We start from the raw sequence: 21,574 nt of genomic DNA on the forward strand, positions 1-21,574 counted from the left end.
AAACAGGATCACTGAAAGAATCCATTGTACCATTGTGAATCCAAGTTGGCCGCCACTGCTGTCCTCTGTGAAGGAGCAAACTACAAACTTTTCAGTGCCATCTTTCAAGCTGCTGGGTAGGTGAATGTGGCATATTCTTAACACAGGTTTTTGACGAGTATCAATTTAATTTGAAAGATAAATTTAATGGAGCCATTGTAAGTTCTGCTATTGCTACAGAGCCAACATTAGCATCAACAGCTGTTTACACACCAGTCATGAAGAAATGTTCAACATCCAACTTAATCCCTTTACTTTTCACGAGCTGTCTCCAGCTGTGGAAACCAACCCTTTTGTTTTGATTCCATTTCTATCACATATTTTCTACTACTGAAGTTAGCATGGTAACAAGCTAGTCCTTGCCCGGTTCGCGCATCTGTCCAGTCTGCCTTGAAGAAGTAGCACTGGTCAAATGAATTATCATAACCTAAACAACGTTGACTGAAGCTCTTGCAAGACTGGTAAGTAAACAGCTTTTATTGCTAATATTGACAATAGAAAAACTTACAATTAGCTCCTTTAAGTACACTGTTTACACTAATTTGGGTATGCTGGGATTGATTTCCAACTGTGTTTTTTTCAGTATGCTAAATTGTATCAGAGGTGTTTTATTTCCACTTTTTGTTCTATTGGTAGACATTTCTTCATGATGTTTTGCCTGTAGTGTGCCCATACTCACTGAAATTTGCCTTGATACTTCTGAACTAAATCTACTTGGAATTGACTAAAAATTACCTCATGCCACATAATGCCTACGTTGACCTTGGAGTGGGAAAGATAAAAAGTTTTGCTCACAAGTGACAGCAAGGGCAGACCAAAAGCACCATTCAACCACTCTATAGGTCCATGAAATAAAACTAGGCCAAGTTATTTTTATGTATATTTCATTATAGCTTACTCATATTTCATTTATACTACAATATACTCCAGGCTAATTTTCTGATTAATTGCTTTTTTCATTTGACCAAATTTAGGGTATAAATGCCTGTAGTACTAGTGTAACAGCATCTTTAGAGATGGCCAGTATTTTAGCCTCATAAATTACATCTTAGCTGACCTGTGCTGTATCTTTTTTATAATCCCATTTTGGTTAAAATCTGATTAATTCTTTATAGCTGAAATTCCCTAGCATGGCAATTTGAAGCAAGAAAGTCCTTGGCTGTGATCCACAGTGATAGTGTATGAAATGAGCACATCCACTGACTCGTCCTACTTCTTATTCCCCAAGACAAGAGAGATTCCTCACATGAACAGCCAGATAGTAGGAGCACACAAGCTCATATTGCATGGTTTTCCCTTAGCAACGTGGAAAATAGTCTGTCTGTCTTTTGTGTGAGTGTATTTTTGACGGGAGGTTTTGTTAGTGTAGCAACATTTCTTTAACAATACTGAGTGCATGTGCTTTTGTACCTGTGTGTTCATGCATACGAGTGCCAGCACCTTCTAAACACTGCTCTTTGTTTGATTGTGTGTGTGTGCTTGTATGTGCATGTGTAGCATACTGTAGAGAGAGCTGTAGAGAGAGCACAGAGATTTGTCTCTGTGCGTTTGCGCTCCAATGCATACGTGGAAAGGGGATGAGGTTTGTTTATAGTATGAGTGTTAATGGAATTTTATTAAGAAATAGTTAACAAACCATTAACTGGGCAGATGCTTGTCAACAAAAAAGGTTGTGTTGACGATCTGAACCGGAAAGGCTGGTGCCATATAACTGAGTATGAAAATACTTCATGTGAATACCATCCTGTATGGTTGTGTACATATGTGAAGGAGGGCTCCGTCCCTTTTGCAGACAAGAATGTCAACATTCAGTGATTCTACAAAACCTCAGATTGTTATCAGTGCCAATTTTTTATTTATTTTTTTTACACCCACTGACACTGTTCAATTTTGCCATGACGATATTGCTTGCGATAAATAAACATATATTGTTGTTTGCATATACAGTTTTGCTGAATGAAGCTGAATCAAGAACACAGACAAAGGTCACCATCGGTCATTTCGGTCAGTAATGTTGCTGAGAGGGGGTGGGGGTGGGGGGGTCGCTGTCTCAGGCAGTAGTTATAAGTTTACAAAAGTTTGTGGCAAATGAAGCTGCAGTCTACCCACAGAAAGTTTTCCTTTTAGCTCGGTCTGCGCTCATGTAAAACAAACCACGTTGGATGGAGAAGTTGAAAATGAAGCTTTTTTACATGTTTAAACTTTACGCTTTACACTCGCAGAGCTACGACTGTAATTGTTGTCAGCTGCGGTAAAAAGTTCACTCCTAACTGGTCTACCCTGCCGCCTCTGTGCTGTACGCTGTGTGTGTGTATGTGTCAGAGAGCAGCCCGGCACCAAATTGTATTTGAAGATCTCATCACTAAAGCATGTGTCATGTAGAGAGCTGATAAAAACAAATGAAATAGTCAGTTGTCATATTGACATTTAAAGTGTATTGATTGATTTTGAGACGGCAATCATGCATTGACTAACACGCAAGAAAACATTCTGTATTCTACAATATCTGCTAACGTTGCTTACTTTGTCTGTGGTTTGGGGCTGAGCAGGTAACAGGTGGTGTCCTTCATGAAAGTGTACCACATGTCAATTCAAAAGCCCAACCACAAACACCCTTAGATTTTACAATGTTGGCATTGTGATGTAGATTGTGAGATGCAGCCCCAGCTCACTTTCTCCACCCAGAGTTCTCACTTATACCAAGAGCAGGCTGCAGGTGCTATAAGCATAAATTCTTGCCTATGTCCATTATGCTTCTTAACACTAACATGTAAGGTTACACACCATTGTTAGTAGGTGTGTATGTTTTATAACAAACTGTTGTATATGTGTATGTGTGGGGAAGCCATTTGTTGTTAAGTTTTTCTTATCTTATCTTATCTTATCTGTGTGCACGGTCATGGCTGTGTTTGTATGTGTCTGCTTGGAGGCTACACACACCCACCCCTGTGTACTTACTCTATTTACAGAGTCCTACAGTGTCTTATCTGTCTCTTCCCTGTTTTGCCCTTGACTTTGACAACTACTGTCTTTACATCTTAGATTCTAATGTATAATGCTTCCTGAGTTATTTTATCCCCACGCATCACCCTTAAAGACTAGACAGGTATATCTAAAGACATCAACTGTCATGGAAGACCTGCTTTAGAAAAGTGCACACCAGCAGAGTACGAGTTAAAGTGATGGGGCAGATAATAAAGATGTCCTTTGGGAGACTGTAAAAGACAGATATTAATATAGTCACTGAAGTACAGTATAGTGCAGTGGTTTCCTTGTCCTTGCATCAACCAGGTGCTTTTGTGACATTAAAACCTTTTTACATTAAAACCTTTATCTGTGAAAAATGTCCAGCTGTTATGAGCTTCAAAGACGGCGCTTTTGCCTCTTATTCTGTCTAATTATTGAAACAACCATACATGGCTTTTATAAGTGTATTCAGGTAGCAATAATGATGCTAATGAAAAGAAAAAACAGTAGAGGAGGTAAATACGGCACCTAATTTGCTTGATGTATTGCTTTCTCATCAGTTTTTTGAGCTTTTGATCAGAATTTCTTGTCATTTAACGTCACGACATGAGTTTTGCTGTTTGAGCTTGTTTTCCTTTATGTCCTCCTCATCCACAATACTGAACTTTTTGTCATCTCAGAGAGCACTGGGTTAGACTAGTTGCATAAGGTATGTTTATTTGTCACAGTTTGTGAGAGGGGTGTCATTGAGACATTGTGAGCAAGGCCAATTTTAAGTGGCACTTGTTTCATGAACATTGTATATGTGCTTTTAAAAGTTGAAGTGTGTGTGTGTGTGTGTGTGTGTGTGTGTGTGTGTGTGTGTGCGCGTGTGCGTGTGCGTGTGCGTGTGTGTGTATTACCGCGTATGCGTATTTCCCCGCTCATCTTTTGACTCTATGATTGCAGAGCGTTACCATGGGAACTATGACATCTGTGACACCATGTGATTTCATCCATGGTTCTCAGAAAAAAAACAACACTTTTACCGTGAGTGGTCGGTAGTCCCTCTTTAGCTGTGAGTGATTTGTTTGAGTGCAGCGAGAGGGTGGGCAGCTTTTACAATGCTGTTTCTTATACATTTGACTTAAAGGATGTATTCAGAAATTTGTGTTGGCAGGAACAATACTGGAGGCTACCCCTTTCCTTATCCCCGTGATTCTCCTGAGATTTAATTTCTCTTAATGGCATACTCTGACTATATACTTTACCATAATTGTCCCACTCAAACTGGGTTTCAAGGGGAAAGGGATATCATGACCCTTGTTAATTTGTTATACATTTTTGGGTATAATATGAGAGGATATGATATTAACAATCCTAAAATGTTAAAGGAATAGTTTGGAATTTTGGGTAATATGCATATTTGTTACAAAAATACATGAAAGGATTGATACAACTCTTATGTCTGTATGGTAAATATGAAGATTGAAATAGGGGAAAACGGCTAGCCTGCAGGCTCTGTTCAAATGTAGCAAAATTCACCTCCCAGCACCCTCTAAAGCTCAATATATAACATGTCATATATCATCTGTTTAATCCTTACCAAAGCCAAAACATGTAAAAACAAAATGTCAGTGTTATATAGAGGATTTTATGCTACACTATTCTTGTCGTCCGTCTGAGACTGTGGGGAATGTCTGCCCAGCCAAGAACTAGAGTATGAATGAAACAAGATGCACTGAACGTGGGAATTAGTGAACTTTAGAGGTGTTGCGAGGTGGATTTTGTTACCTTTGGACAGAGTTGAGCTGTTTCCCACGTTTCCTGGTTTTGTGCTAAGCTAAGCAAGCATTTTTTTGGCTGTAGCTTCATATTTACTGACATGAAAGTGGTATTGATCTTCTCATCTAAGTTTTGACAAGAAAATAAATAAGGATATTTTAAATATTTCAATACATTTTGATAAAGTTCGCACATACAGTGAAAGAGCAAAGAGAAAAGAACTGATTTCCACACCAAATAGGTAACCCATGCCATTATGCAAGTGTATACCCATGCACATACACACACACACACACACACACACACACACACACACACATAAGCACAGCCAAAAGCTGATGGTGAGCTTGCACCTGAGGGCCCCTGACCCACATAGGGCCATCTGCAGGATGCGTCCCACTTTTCCACTTGACGGTGCATCATTAACCCTACTGCCTGAAGTTGCAATCTCTGCTCACCTGTGCTCACATCATTATTCATGTTGAGTACAGAAAGACACTGCTCACAGGCTACACACACACACACACACACACACACACACACACACACACACACAAACACGCACACAAAGACAAAACACTAACACTATGCATTCAGATTACTCAGGGCTTTTTTCTCCTGTTCTGATTTTCATTTTCCCATAATTAAACGCACACATACACACTTACACACACTATACACAATACCACAGAAACACACACACCTGTGCACTCACAGAGGCCATGGTGTTTGCCAGTATCAAAGTGGTTTCCTGGGGTACTAAAGTGCACAGTGTCTACCATTTTAGCCACTGTGTTGCCTCAGCCTCTGACACACACAGTCCCTCCTTTTCTCTCTCTCTTGCTCTCTCTACATCTCTCTCTCTCTCTTGCTCTCTCTATATCTCTCTCTCTCTCTCTTGCTCTCTCTACATCTCTCTCCCTCTCTTGCTCTCTCTACATCTCTCTCTCTCTCTCTCTCTTGCTCTCTCTGCATCTCCCTCTCTCTCTTTTTCTCTCTATCTCATACACATGCTGACTCTTTTCTGCTTTCAGTCTCCGCTCTAGCTGTCTCATTCTCTTATTCCCTCTTCCTAATCTCAGTTTTTCCCCTCCTCCTCTTAGCCTTTTCTTTCTTTTTTCTCTCACACACAGACATACAGATACACATACACACACGCACACACACACACACACACACACACACACACACACACACACACACACACACACACACATACACACATATACACACATGCACACACACACATACTCCCTCTCTCCTCTCTCTTCCTCTCCTCGTATCCACCGGCAACTGTGCTGTGCAGCCTCGCTCTCCAAGCCAGTGGATCTCTTCACTTGACTAATTAGCCTTGAAGTGCTGTTGAAGATCATCATATTTAGCTTAGCGACCTAGCGGCAGAGTGCAGACAGATATAGACTAGGCTGGCTGGAGGCTGGGTGCCTGGCAGTGGGCAAGCTCTCTATCTCTCTCTATTCACACTCAGTGCCGCTGGCTTCTCAGTGGCGGAGCGGCAGAAGTGAGAGGTGGTTTTGCTTTGAAAGAGACGATAAGGGGAAAAGAGAAAGAAGCTGAGCTAAGACCACAACGAAACCACAGAATGGGAGTCCGCTGCAGGAGCAAATCCTCCTAGAGACGGAGGCTCTGAGGAGGCAGTGGTCACTGTGCAGCAGCACTGCGTGCAACATACAAAGAATTAAGGTAAGAGTTTTTCAAGCCAGTTACTGCCATGATTTTTTCTTCTGGTTCTTTTTGGAAACAGATTGTGTGTGTGTGTGTGTGTGTGTGTGTGTGTGTGTGTGTGTGTGTGTGTGTGTGTGTGTGTGTGTGTGAGAGTGATTGCACATCTCTATTGTGCATCTCTATGACCCACATTGTTGAACCCGAGGTGCACAGCAGGAATTCGGTGCAGGATATTCTCTCTCTCTCTGTCTCTCACACACACCCACACACACACACAGGCATCAGCTGTGTGGCACCACTTGTTGGTCTGACATTCAAGTTGACATCTAATGAATACTGCAATAATGGTCACTAGCATGTGTACTTGTGTGTGTGTGTATGTGAATGAGTCTGCACAGACAGGTGTGTAAACATCAGCAACAGTCTCTTTAAATGTGTGTGTGTGTGTGTGCCACAGAGATAGTGAGTGGGTCTTTTGTTTGTGCGGGTGCTAGTGCGAGCTTTAAGAATGCACATCATAGAGAGCGACATGGACATCAACATAAGAGACAATCAGTCACGCTAGCCTCATGGCTGATTGCCTCCCGCTGCTTTGGAAGATGGGTGAATAAAAAACCCAAATACTGTAAATACAGCAGACAACCTTCTCTCCCTGTGTGTGTGTGTGTGTGTGTGTGTGTAGTGTGTGTGTGTGTGTGAGAGAGAAGACAATCCATTTATCTTCTGCTGCAACTTGTAAAACCTTCTCTCTCTATACTTAGGTTCAGTGAATGCTCTTACACCAGTCGAAGCCTTTAAAGCTGTTGCTGAGGCTCGCCTATAGTAGAAGCTTATATTAACATTGGTATAGTGGGATGATAGTGGGGTAGTGTTTCCCATGAGGCAGGCTGGCAGTAGTGGGGAAAGAGGGGTGAAAACAAGTATGAATAATTAACACACTTTAACACAGTGAATGTAGTACTGTACTGCTCTGTGTGTTTGTGTGTGTGTGTACGTCACTCATCTCAACATTGCACGGTGCATTCATAGAAATACACACGTGCAAATAGACATTGTGGCAAGATTTCTAAAAGAAATTCTTGGACATTTTTAACCATTTGTGGCCATAAACAAGTCGAATGCGAAGCTATAAATAGAGGTGTGTGATGATAAATCTGTGACGTGGAAGAGAAACTGCCAAGAGGGACGCCATTACCAGATAATGGAAGTTCAAGTTTATAGCACCTGGGGTGATTTTATAGAAATTATAATTCCTAATCTCCAAATCCTGGATTCAAGGGACCATTATTCTGTAGCTGTGCAACACAGGCAGCTGCATTCCTGGTGCGTAGGCTGCTTTAAAAATTGTACACACATTTTAAAAGGATTTGAACATTTGAGGATTGAGTCTCAGCTTGTTGCTGGTTCAGAAGTCTGGTGCACTTCGATAACATGCATGTATGAGCTAAAATTTCCTCTTAGATGAAACTGTACCAGATGAGAGAAGATCTAAGTGAATTCAAGTTTCTGGGGGTATTACATCTTTAATGCTTTAGTTATTAATGCATATACTGTGGCGCTCTTTAAAACATTTTCCAACAATAGTTAATAGAATCTTTTCCTGCTCTCCTCACATGCATATATACACTTCTTCATCATGAACGACAAGATGGTGATTTTTTTTTTGTGTGTGTTTGTATAAACAGGAATGAATTATTCAACTTTTCCTTACATACCTTCTTTATTCTAATCATTGTTTCATGATATTGTTGATAGGTATTCAGGTGTACTGTGAAGGCACGGACACATTCCAACCTTGTGAAGTGGCATCCTCCCTTCTCACCCTTAACGACCATTGATTGGGGAAAGGGCTGACAAGGCAGCAGAGATTTGCCCTCAGCCATAAAGTCAGCGAGATAATTGTTGTCGAGGAGATGGGGGGGGGTTAAGCTCGATATCTGAGAGGAAAACCAATTGCTGTTTGAGTGAATAAAATTATATTGAAGATTGCAGAAGGCTTTTGCTTGATGATTGATAACATCATGATTTCAAAGTTTGCATTTGCTGTTTGATTCAAAGAGTATCTGTACTTGAATGACTTTTTGAGGCACTCCAAAACTTAAAAAGGCAGACTCTGACTTTATTTAGCATGAGTGCAGTCATTTGCATGTCATAAATCCCCAAGCATCTCATAAGCTGGCCTTTCTGCTCTAACTTCCCTCTCCATCTTTTCCCCTGTTTCCTCATGCTCTCACTTTCGGGACTGGAGCTATTTTTCCTTCAACTTCTACCTGTTACCCCCCCACCACCACCACCACCACCAAATCACTATTATTTCCCATTGCTGAGTCTGCTGGCTTTCACCCCACCCTGTTTACTTCTGAAGAGTCTCCAAATGTCTGCATCATGACTTTGCCTCTCTCTTATCTCTTTCTGTCAGGCTTTTGTTTTTGATCATCGCTCCTCTGTTTCCACTCTACTTCTCCTCCTTTCAACCTCATCCCCTTCTCCTCATTTCTTTAGATTTGTGTGTGTGTGTGTGTGTGTGTGTGTGTGTGTGTGTGTGTGTGTGTGTATGTGTGTGTGTGTGTGTGTGTACGTGTCTGTGTGTGTGTGTACGTGTCTGTGTCTGTGTACCTGTGTATGTGCATTTTTGATGCCTCATACAGATTGTGTCTTTGTGGGCACCTCTGCACATGGGTGAGTGAGTTTGTGTGTGTGTGTTTATGGATAAGTCTAGCCTACTGTAGGTGTCTGTTTAAATAATAAAAAAAAGCGTTTGTTTCTTTTTCTGATGATATATAATAAAAGAACTCATTCATTTTTCAGACATTATTATTGGTAAAATTGCCACACTGACGCACGGGCGCTATCGTCAGGGTTGCAGGTTCGTGGTTTATTAATGGATGGATGGCACATTATGAACTTCAGGTGTAAAGCGGACTCGCTATGATTGAAAATCTTCACTAGTGGGACACATCATGTTTCTATTATTCACTGTGAAGGTTTGATCTCACACAAGTAGTGCCACGTAGATGAATCTCTGACAAAAGCATCATTGAGCTCATCGGTTGTTAGTGAGTGAAGCTTTGTTTTCTCTCTCAGACAGAGACACTCAACTCTATCACAGGATGGACGTTTCTGAAAAATGTTGGTTGAATTATGGTTTTAAATGTTCAATGCCAACATATTATTATTATAATTATTCATTCCTATGGCAACTACACCATAGTTAAAGTGTGGTTAAGGTTATGCAACTAAAACACTTGGATATAATTTGGAAAAATCTCTTATTACAGTGTTGAAGAGGTGTTGAGATCTTTAAGTAAAATTCAAATCAAAATATACCTAAAGTACCAAAAGTAAAAGTATTCGTTATACAGAATGTCCTATTTCAGACAAATGTATTACTGCATTATAAGTACTGATGACGATCATTTTACTGTTGTAGTTGGTAAAGATGAGACTACATTATATACTGCTGGGTAACTTTATCATTAATAAATGTAACTGTACATTATCATTTATAAGTTGATTATATTTTGTGTTGATACTCTAAATCTATAATTAGTAAGTACAGCTGTCAATGGAGTAAAAAGAACAATATTTCCCCATAGTGAAGTAGAACTGTAAAGTAGCGTAACATGAAAACAGTAGTACAAGTACCTCTAAACTGGACTTCAGTTCAGTGCTTGAGCAAATGTACTTAGTTACATCCCATACTGATTAATAGCAAAGTTAATTCTATAAGGAAGAAAATTCCAGTCTTAAATTCAATGTGTTAATCGGCCTGAATGTTGGCACTGGAAGTAAATCGCACAGTCGACTCATCGCCTGTGCTGCTGTGCATCACCTGAGAGATAGGAGCAGCCAATAGCATATTTTGAGGGAAATATTCCAAATTACCAAAACACACAGGTACTCACCTTTCGGGTGAAAAAAAAACAATTGTTGGCTGTGACTCTTCAGACTAATAAGTCTCTCACTAAGGTCTTCTCTGAACGAGGCACTGAATATAAATAGACCATTATTTACACTCTCCTATCACCTGGAACTCAGAGGACTGTTTAGTGACTCATTGTTGTCTCAAAGTTGAGACTAAAAAATCAAGGTGCCACTCAGGTCTCTTTCTTTGCAAAAAAGCTAAACCAATTGTTATCTACAGCCAGACCTACAGGTTGACTTGAGAAGAGATTGAAGTTGTCTCAGTACATGTATAAGATCGAAATCTCCTGAATTTTAGTGCCTCTGCTTTATTTCTAGTAGATGCTGAGGTTTCTTAGTAAACTTCAGCATCACCTAGACGGCTCCCATAGTGTCAGCAAAGCTGGCTCTACACCACACATAACAAATCAAATGTAGTAGACAGAAGTTTTACAATGACCTTTGAACCCACAGATGATTGACAGTCGGCTATCAGCACAGAGGAGGGCGATGGGGAACCTTCCCGGAGACCGAGGCCAGCAGAAGACGAGCACCTACATCGTGCCCTGCTTCCTCTTTGTGGAGGTAAGTGTTTGGACATATATTGTTCAATAAAGAGCAATATACAGCACCGAGGACTTGACTCACATCTGAGAATTTTGAGCCTGATCTGACCTGAACATTGAAAGTATTTTCAAAGTGTTTTTTTTTTTTTGACCTGAAGGCAATATTTGTTATATTTGGCTCAACTCTACCCGGCTCTAAGGAAAAAAAATCTGAGGCTTTCATGCGCTGATAATGTGGACTACGTTGAGTGGCATTTGCTGTGTATATGCAGCATGGTTTCATATGAAAGTGTTCAGAAATGGAGAGCTAGCAGTGTACTCTGTGTGTGTCGGAAGTTTGAGAAACCTCTGGGAACTTGAAGTCACGCTGAGCAAACGGATGGACAAATGCAAGCACATTTAACAGTGGTCTGCCTGTGAATGTTCTCCCACAGCTTTTCTTCCATTTCTCCCACATCTCTTTCGTCAATCATTTCCCATGTTTCTCACCGCAGATTAACAACAATGGGTGTCAGTTGGGAAACTGCATCAATTAGCAGGCTCTGTTTTCAATTCACTGACTCCCAAAAGAAGCGATTGATTTGATTAAATTGTCACAATTGGGTAATTACCTCCAGTCCATGACTCACTTAGTGATAACATTCAGCAGGAGGGTGAGGGGAACTATTGCTAAGGTATTCTAGCAACAAGGGGCCTCTCCGATGAACTTTTTGCTCATAACCTCCTGAATTTCTCTCCTCTCTCTTCTACTCTTCCCACGACTCTTCTCCTCCCTGTAATCCCTACATGACCTGGTGGAGCGCTCATGGCTTCAGCTTCATTTCATAATTAATTGGCCTAATTAAGAACGGAAACCCAATTAGCCCGTGCCACCGCTAACACGCTCCAAGCCTGCAGGTCATCAGAGCTACAGCAACGATAGCTGAATGAGCTGAACGAGTTGGTTTTGAATTCAGCCCTTAAATGTGATGTTGCTTTCGTATATATTTAAGGTTGGTGGCTTGTTGAGTCAAATGGTGGCAAAGAAAGTTGACTGGATAAGTCAGAACTTCAGGTTTTGCAATAGTAGATATTAGCCAACAGGCAAACAAGAGAACTGAGGATAGATATGGACGTTTTTTTTTTTTCTGTCCCACCTGCCAAGACAAACTTAGACAAACACAGATCTTGTGAAAGATTGGTCTCATTCAATCTCATTCTTGGGCAAAGTGTTTTCAGCAAACTACATGTTTCTTCAGCACGCCTGCATTAGCACCCAACCCCTTCCACTGAATTTCCTCAAGGATTTTCTCCAACCTTGTTCTTCTTCTCCTTCTTTGTTCTCATTCACACATTCACAACATCCTCTTGAGATCATACAATAGCCTTTTCATCCTCGCTTTGTGCCACATCCAACACGTGAATCCTACACTCTTTCCACACAACAATACTCTTCAACACACCGCTATTACCGCTGCATCTCTTTATAGCACAAATATCCCACAATCCCTGCAGGTTTACGCACGGTCTTAAGCTTGCTTTTATTTCCTTTCATTGTGCTTCGGTATTGGCTCATTCTCAGCATCCTCATGAGGACTTGTTATAATGATTTTCCAGCTTTCTAATTTTTTTCATAGTACGTCTATAATATCTCTAGGCTTATATCTGTCAGTGGTGCTCCTCCCCTCTTCCAGTATTCTCTTTGACGATCTCTTGAGTACTGCCCAGTCACTCTCTTCATGTAGATCCTCCACATCACTCCTCTCCAGCACTTATTCCCTTGAGTAATTACATCTTTTGCGCCATGGATCTCTCCATTATTCCCCTTTACTTCTAAAGCTTTATCTCTCCCTCCCACTCAAAAGTCTGTCTGCTATTGCAAGGACCTCCATTCTCCTCATTTCTCCTCAATACTTCTCCCCATCTTCATGTTTCCTCATGTGTCTGCAACATTTCTTCTCCTGTATTTTTGTTCCTCCTCGTTTCCATTCACCCCCTCCACCCTTTTGTTCCTTCTCCAGGAAAGTAGACCTTGTCCTTAGAAGACCTTGCTCACCTCATATCACAGACTGGAAGGTAGCATGAACATCCTCCGGCCTTGGGAAGGCGTTTCTTCCCATTTTGTCACCTCAATCAAATCTTCCTCCAGGTGCTGTGCCTGTTGTTTTTATTTGCTCAAACACAATCAGAGGTGGGATGATGAAAATCTGTTTTGACTTTAATCACTATATATGCACCTGAATGAATCTGTGTGCTTTGCAGTAGTTTAATAAAGGGCATTTTTAATTCCACCCCCCCTCTGCTATGTTCATACCGAGACAGCTTGCTGTAGCATAGCTCCCCCCGGAGGGCACTCACTCCTTTGTTGTTACATTAGCATCTCATTACCCATTTCTTTTCAATTGAAACGCCCAGTCTTATTCCTCTTCCTCTCTTGTGATCTTGTTTCCGATTCCTTCTCTCTTTCCCTCTTTTTTCCTCACAATCTAAATCTCTGTCTCTCACTGTCTGTCGCTCTCTCTGCTTTCTCTTCCTTTATCTGTGTGACAATGGCCCTCTCCCTCTGTCCCGCTGTCAGTTCACTGCTCCTCTTTATGTCAAGACTTTTCTACCATCTCTAACTTTGATTACTGTATCCGTCTTTCCCTCTGTTCGCACTTTCTATGTTTTCTTCCCTCTTGTCTATTGTAGTCAGCGTTTTCTTCTTACGCCAGATTAAATGTGAAAATGATTTCATACGTTTTTACTTTTAGCAGCGCGGGATGAAACCAACATAATGGAAAGCAGATAAGTCTTTCTTTCTCTCCTCTCTTTAACTCTGCATCTTTCACTCCCCTCTCTTGTTTTCACTCCCTGCTGCTGTTGCTGCCGTCATGCTGTTAAACCACACAAGAGACTACTCTGGGGCCTAACAGAGGCACTGCTTCAAAGGCCCCTCTTTAAAAAGTCATTTTGATACAACTGATTCCTGACTCGCTTTAGACACTGGTGGGTGGGAGGAGGGCTGTGAGTTGGTGTGATCTAGGCCAGGCGGGCCTACTGTGAAAATCTGTACTGAAGCCGAGTTACAAAATACTCTGAGTGACTAAAAGTGGACTCCTTGAGTGGATCTCACTGAGTGTACAACTTGCATTAATAGTAGTGTGGGCTCAACTCTACCAATGGTAAGATGTGATAATAATTACAGTTAACTCTTGGTGGATGTACTGTAGCTGCCAATAAGTGGCACCCAGCCTTTGCAGTGTGTATCCAGGCTCTCCAGCTTTGCTGTTCAGCCCCGACTGCCAGCTCAGAGCAGCTTCCTCTTCTCCGTTCCTTCCTCATGCCTCGTTGGCTGCATCCTCCTGTGGCACAGCGAGTTCTGTAAAGTAAACAGACTGCTGAGCATCAGACCACGTAATATTTCAGGTCTATGGCCTGTGCTGTCTCTGATGATACTCTAAGGTGTTGGTTCGTGTCTGCTTGCATCTCTCATTTCCTAGCTTCCCTGTAGATGCCCCAGTTTGTGCCTGCACAGTAATTTCTGCCTAATCAGTAATATTTCTCTTTTGACTTTTTTTGAATCATGTAAAAACTCTGAGGTTTATCTCTAATTTGCAAGAGCAAATAAGTTTTAGATGAAATTTAAATTCTGCCCCAACTACATTTTCTATCAACATACTGACTAGACACTGTCGTCATCTGGCAAGTCCCAAAATGTTAATATTGAATGTGTATTCAAAACATTCACTAATACATTTGTTTTAACTGCAAAATCCATTCTTGCAAAACAACATTTGCATGTAGCATCTAAAACAAGATTAAACTGTTTTATGGTTATGTTTAGGTAGTTGATTAAAGGGGAACTCCAATAAATTTTACACAAAATTGTCAAGTCACTTGAGTCAGCGTCGGTTATAGCTGAAGATGAAAAAGACAAACCTCTTCAGACCACACCTCAGCTTCTCTTGAGGCTAGCAGCTCGAGACTGCACAATGCACAAGGATCAGTTTTGGTCCCTTTTTTGTGGCTGGTCCAGCCCTATAAACACAAATGTCGCTGACTGACTGAGTGATCAAGTTACACCACTGGTCAGCCAAATTCTGTGAGTCTGATTGATAAGGTTACACCAATAGTTGGCCGGCCAAGTGTTTGAGTTTCCCCATCCGTTGTTGCTCTTTCAAAATGATTTGGCACAAACAAGCAGTGTTGACAACTTAGCGTCTTTGTTGCTAGATTTACTGACTTTTCATCAGTATCATGGATCATTTTACAAGTAAATACAGTTGAAATCACATCACAGCTGTTGTCTTTAACTGATGTGTTGGTGATTTTGTCAGACGATGTAGCAGTTATACAATCAGAATTTCAGCAGTGCAGAGCAGCAGCTTGGAAATTGCATTCAAGTGACTGCTGGTTAACATTTCAGTCACTGTTTCTTCTTTCTGACAACAGAAAGAGAAAAACATGTAAATGAGGACAGGTTCACTGCGAACCCCAGTCTCCAGTGTTAAAATCCCACACTTTCCCACATAGTTTTTCATCCGGAAAATCGTTGCCACTGAACATATTCCAACAAGGCAATTACATTTCCAACACCACGTTCTTGGCAAAATGATTATATAAACTTAAAAGGCGGGGTTGCTCCTAATGGTTACAGACCAAACTTCTGTTTTGTTTCATCTGTCTTTTTGCTGATCGTAGGGCTTTTCAGTGCTTCATTTGGCTGCCAAGTGCATTGACTTCAGGAAACAATTACCTTGCTTGTTGACAGGATATGTGTTTATGTGTGTGTGTGCGGACGGCCTCTGGCATCTTTCACTGGTTTTGGTGTGAAAACAGCACAGCAGCATAGGTTGCTCCAATAATGAATAGCATCCTAAATGCATCAGGCCCACAGTCTTCCTCTCAGCATGTTCTTACTTGATCCATACTCCCTGCTGGGTTTGACACTGTCTGAGTACATCTTCTACCTTCAGGTAACACATTCCTTGCATGTGTTTACTCTTTTCTACAGATCTTTTGTTCCACTTTTTTACTTGTGCCAAGACCAAGACCCCTCGACCAGACTGTACTCACAATTTCTCCATTAGTGCTCCTTTTCATATTAACTCCAGATTTTCTTTTCAGAGCAAGATTATTCTGTTAGCCTAAATTGTGATGTAGAAGCAGCCCAACTTCTCATACAGCAGCCCTTTAAGCTATTTCCTAATATGCAACTAATGATTATTTTCAACTTCTCTTTAACCTCTTTATGAGCAATTTATACACCATCACCGTCATTATTACCACATGAGAGAATCAGCAAAGGTACATGAGAACATGATTTAGTTTTCATCACATCCCTGAACTCATTACCTTTTACTGGAATGTCTTGTGATTCATTCTCTGGTGTTAGTTTTCATGCTCATTTTCGAAAAATGCTCACACACATTCTTTTCGTGAGCCGTGTCCTTCTTCAACACACACACACACACACACACACACACACACACACACACATACACACACACACACACACAAAGACGCAGTCTCACTCTCATATTATTCTCCTCTTACTTTTCCCCTCATTATCTCTCAGACTCCATGAATAGCACCTGCCCGCCTGTCTGCTGCACTGGGATTTCTCAGCACTCTGGGTGGATGTTTGAAACACTTGTTAGCTGGCTGCTTCCCACCTGTTATCACTTTGTGGAGGGAAGGGTGGATGAGAGACCCTGTATATCACAGTATACTGTAGTTTCATATCATATACAAATATTGAATACAGTAGCCTATCTAGGCTGCAGCGCTGAGGACACATTATTTTATCTAAAATAGGAATATAAGATCCATGATGGAGTAAGCCTCTAAAATAAAATTGCTTATGTAAGATGTAATCTTGTCACTCGCTCTTGCTTCCTTCTGAGCTGTGTGTGATTATAGGATTCAGAAATATGTATGCTGTATGTTGAGGTCAGATAAATGCTTAAATTGTAACAGATGACTCTAATACAGGACAGATTATATCTAAGTTAAACTTGTTAGTGAAATTATTGCTGCAAAAAAGATGCAATCATCTTTATTTCTGAAAACATAAGTAATATACTGTATTTCAGACAATATTTTATTTTTAAAAAATTAATACATGCTAATACTTGTTTATAAATGTAAGTAGAGAGCTTTGGAATAAAAACCTTTAATTGCACTGCAGGGTTTTATTCAGGGAACATGTTTGTGTGTGTGAGCCTGCATCTGCTTTTATTCTTCGCTGTTTGTAAGATGCGGGGGCATGTGTGCTTGAGGACTGGGGATTTTGTAGAATTATGCGATTGTTCTTTGGTGTGTTGCAGCGAACATTTAAATGTGCTATTCATGGCTCAGTAGTCCACTGGCCAAGGAAGCTCTGCATGTATCTGTCTGCCATAAAAAGAGGGAGAAGTGAAAGGAAGGAAAGATGAGTGAGGGGAGACAGGGAGTGAAGCCAATACTGTAGATACAGTGTGTGTGTAAGAAGAGCAGATATAAAGACTTTTGACAGTGATGATGATTGAGAGACATGGGAGGAAATGCAGCGAGAAAGGGGGAAGACATGCGTGGGTTTGAAAATGATTGAGGAAAGATGGTTTTTTTTGACAGGAAGAAAAAAACTGATGAATTTAAGATAAACAAGGCATGGTGATAAAATACACCCAGTAATCAGACAAACAAAAGAGCTGGAAGACGAGAGAGGGAGAAGCGGGGAGTGCATGTGGGTGCCCAAAAGATGAATGCCTGCTTTGATCCTCTTCCTTTCCCTTGTTCCCTCTTTGTGTTTTACCTTTTTCTCCACTTCACCCTCTTCAGACTCTCATACATCCTCATTTACTCTCTTTCACCTCCTCTCCCTTGTTGTTTTCTCTCTGCTGCCTCTCTCAGTTTTATTTCCCAGTGACACCCTCGGCTTTGCCGTGCCGCATTCTGTGATATACTAAAGTCTCATTAACGGTTTTATACGTCTGTTTATCTTCTTCCACTTTCCCTCCGCTGCTTCTCCCAGTCCTGTCTTTAAGGCTCTACACCCCTCTGGCTTGTCCACTGTTTTCTACCACTCGGCTCATCAAACTTACACTTGTCATGCTCGGTGTGTTGTAATACAATCCAGTGGCACCAGGCGGCAGTCAAGCCCATTCATTTGCTTGTTATCCATGTTGATTTTATGATTTGCCTCAATTAGTATTTTTGTCTTTTTTCCCCTCAAACATTTACATGTAATTTATGTAGATGAGCCTGTGTGAGAGGAGGATGGTGTGTGTATGAGTGTGCTCCTTTTGTAGAGCGGTTTGTGTCACTATGTGTTTTTGTGATATAAAATCGGACCTTGGCTGAATATCAGAGATGAGATTTAGCTGCTGTGAAAAATTGACTGGCTTTAATCACGTGACCCAGTGATTATGTGAGCTCTTCAGGAGACCAAAAAGGAGGAGAGGTGTAACAGCCTCATCTTGTGCTAATTTGGGGCTGAACACTGCGAGAATAGTAACTCTGTGAAGCCATCTGAAATTAACATTGTACGATTAACGATGCCAGTATTTCATTAAGAGGGGTTTATTTTGTCATTCTGTTGTGACAATATGTTTTTTAATTTGTCTATTGATTTGAGGTGATAAATGACACCCTTTAAAAACAGATGTGCCATTGAGAAAAATATGGTGGCAAGAATTATGTTACAATTACGCTTCATTGGATTCATTTGTTCAATCTAATTCAATCCAATACAACAGCCCCGCCATTATGTCTACCTTTACAGAGCTCATAATAATCAGTTTTTGTTAAGATTGTAGGAAATTCAGTTGTGGGGGTTGGGGATATTAGAAACATCTCTGAATATAACACATTAGCCTAGAGTACAACAGCACCACTAACTATGACCTCAGTGCTAATTCATGTACTTTGACTGACAACTTTATGACAGTTTCAACAAAAATCCTTAATCCTTAATTAAGTGTGTAGACTTATCTGGAAAGCAAAGGTCTATATGTATGTTGAGATTTGGTATTTTACCACTCAGTTTTAAACGAGACTGTTTATCTGCCGCGAAGAAGAAATGTGTTGGTGCTGTTCAGTGTTACATCTTGTTTTCCATTGTCTTTTTTACATGGAGTAAATGGTAAGATAAAAAAACAGAAATTTAGTTTATAGATATGCATGATGCACCGAGACCAAGTTTGCTGTTAACATATGAAACTTAAAATGAAAATTAGCCATTTACTTGGAAAAAGCCTGGGAGATGAGAAACAAGACAAAAGCTAGTATATGGCTGGACCGTGTCGTATTTGCATTCTGCCTAGTGTCAGCTGGTTTCAGTCCTTTATCTGTTTGTTTCTCTCTTACTCTCTGTGGTCATAATTACATCATTGTATTTCATGTTTCAGGTATGGTATAAGTGATGTTGAAACTAAACAGCGGTTCAAGTTATTTGTCACATGCCAAGTTACAATGTACAGCAAGCAAAGCAGTGAAATGAGAGTTCCCATTCCTGAATTCCAATTTACATTTTTTTCCGTTTCTGTTGTTAGACAACGGAACAAGTATGAAATAGTGACTGAAATGCAGCCCATTAAGACTACATGTTAACCAGCAGTCACTTCCAAGCCATTTTCCAAGCTGCTGCTCTATACTGCTAAAATCCTGATTTTATAACCACGACATCATCTGACAAAATCACCATACACATAAATGGAAGGCAATGGCTGTGCTTTGATTCTGGCTGTAAATGATCACTCTTTGATTGTAAAATGATCACATCAGAGAACAAGTTAGAAGCTCTTTCTCGTCAGCTGCCAGTTGAATGAGACACATAGAGAGATGTGCTCGCAGAGGAAAAACCTGGCCTCATACTCACCGGGCGATAATGGTGACTCTCTTCTAAAAAAAAGAAAAAAAAAGAAAAAGGCTTAAGTTTGTCCAAAAAGTCACCTGGTGTTTTTTTGAAGAAAAAACAACAAAAAAACAAAAAAACTGTCACTGAAAGGGTCTGAAAAGTTGGTTAATCAAGTCACTAAAGGCGGATCTAATGGTGTAACCTCATCAGTCAGTCAGCAACACTTTTTGTGTTACATTATTGTATGCTTTTGTTTGATACTGGTGTCTTTTAACTCCATGTGGTATGGGCCAAATATTTGTCATGATAAGGCAATAAAACACACAAATGTAACTAACCAAAAAGAATTTATATTAGTAAAAAATTTAAAATATGTGCTGCTTTTTGTGTGCAGGGACATACGGCACCCACCAAAGGATAGAAAAAAATGCATCCTCAAATGTGCACTCGTAAAACTGCTCAGCTTCCCGCTCAGTAGGACTCATTTATTACATATTCATGCTCGTCATACTATGGTACTCAATCACAAACATATCAGACATTTTGAGAGCGAAGCAAAGCAGCATGTCTCCAGTCCATCCTGAGCAGTGTGACATTCGTCCTCTCCCAGCAGGGTGCTGTCATCTCAACACCAGCCTCCATCCAGACATTCTCACCCTCTGTAAACATGTTTGACTTTATCAGTTGACTTTTGTGCCATCTGGCCACTCCGCACAGGCCAAGAGTAGACATGCACCACTTATGTTTTTGGCCCCAGGAGACATTAGCAATGCCCACATCTATTTTCAACACCCTTTTTCCTCCCTGTGACACATTATTATTGTCACATTTTATTTTCCTCATTTCTGGTTAAAAGACTTTTAAGGGCAGGAGATTTTCCTCTGTTTCTGTCACATCAGTGCCATATTAGTCTCTTTGATTTTCTCGCTTTTACTCTCTTTGAAGTGTATGAGGTATGAGCATTAAGCCGTAATTACATGGCCTGATAAGTCTTGTTAGTTTACTGGGGCAACCAGAAAGGGGTCATCATCTTAAATCTGCTGTATTTTTATAAACTCTGCTTTCATCCTGTGGCTAAATTTATGCTGACAGATTTTAGTAGCTAAATCAGATGGGGATTCAGCCCTCATTTGTCATTCCTGTCAGTGAAATCACCCCCAAATATTGAAGCAGTGAGATGGCAATACTAAATCTGTGTGGCTCATAATAAAAAAAAAAGAACGACCTATTTCTACCTGTGCTGTGATATTTTGTGTTATACATATATATTCACTTGGTTAAAACCTCAAAGACACTGTGTACACTTGATTATAGTCAGTGTAAACCACCTTTGCTTCCTTTAGCAGAAGAAAAATGTGAGACTGTAATATTGGTCTCTTATTTTTCAGACTTGTGTTGAATGTTTACAAGTCTGTTCATGTTTGAGTGGGAGTTTGTGATCCGTGAGCCTTTGAAACCTCATTGTATATTGTGCCTTCAGAAATGCACAGAAGCTTCAATTTCTCTATTCTTGAAAAGTATTCTTCCGAAGATAACATTTTTCAAACAAATATGTGGGCAGAAGCTATTCTTTTTTGATACTGTTGGACTGGTGTATGAAAAAAGGAAAATATAACAGCGTCTGATCCGCGTAAAGATGAAGAGAGAGACAGGGTTGGTGTTTGGGTTGGGTTGGTTGGCAAAGTCTTATATGATATTGAGAAATGTCCTTTTCTATAATTTCACAAGAACTGATGAACCAGATATATTGCTTACACCAGTGAACCATTCCAGTTGATAATTTCCACATTCAGAGAAAGAGACGACAGCATTGTCATTCCCACTTGTTCGTGAACTACTTGCAGATGCAGCA

General features: G+C 40.5%; 1 protein-coding gene across 3 annotated transcripts in view; it reads left to right on the forward strand.

Annotated features, from left to right (window-relative positions):
• plppr2b (phospholipid phosphatase related 2b) overlaps nucleotides 1-21,574 on the forward strand; it is a 52,241-nt gene that overhangs the window by 1,003 nt on the left and 29,664 nt on the right. For 2 of the 3 annotated variants that reach the window (XM_087172520.1, XM_023400893.2), the window contains exons 2-3: nucleotides 7-116; nucleotides 10,831-10,941. In XM_087172520.1, the coding sequence (XP_087028646.1) occupies nucleotides 10,831-10,941 (111 nt within the window). In that variant the 5' untranslated portion in view covers nucleotides 7-116. Of the gene's footprint in view, nucleotides 1-6; nucleotides 117-5,747; nucleotides 6,472-10,830; nucleotides 10,942-21,574 lie in introns of those variants that run through there. The other variant, XM_023400892.2, reaches the window with a different exon arrangement.

This window comes from Seriola lalandi, unplaced genomic scaffold, assembly GCF_002814215.2.
Source record: "Seriola lalandi dorsalis isolate HSWRI2012SDOR001 ecotype SW California unplaced genomic scaffold, Sedor1 jcf7180002053069, whole genome shotgun sequence".
Taxonomy (NCBI): Eukaryota; Metazoa; Chordata; class Actinopteri; order Carangiformes; family Carangidae; genus Seriola; species Seriola lalandi.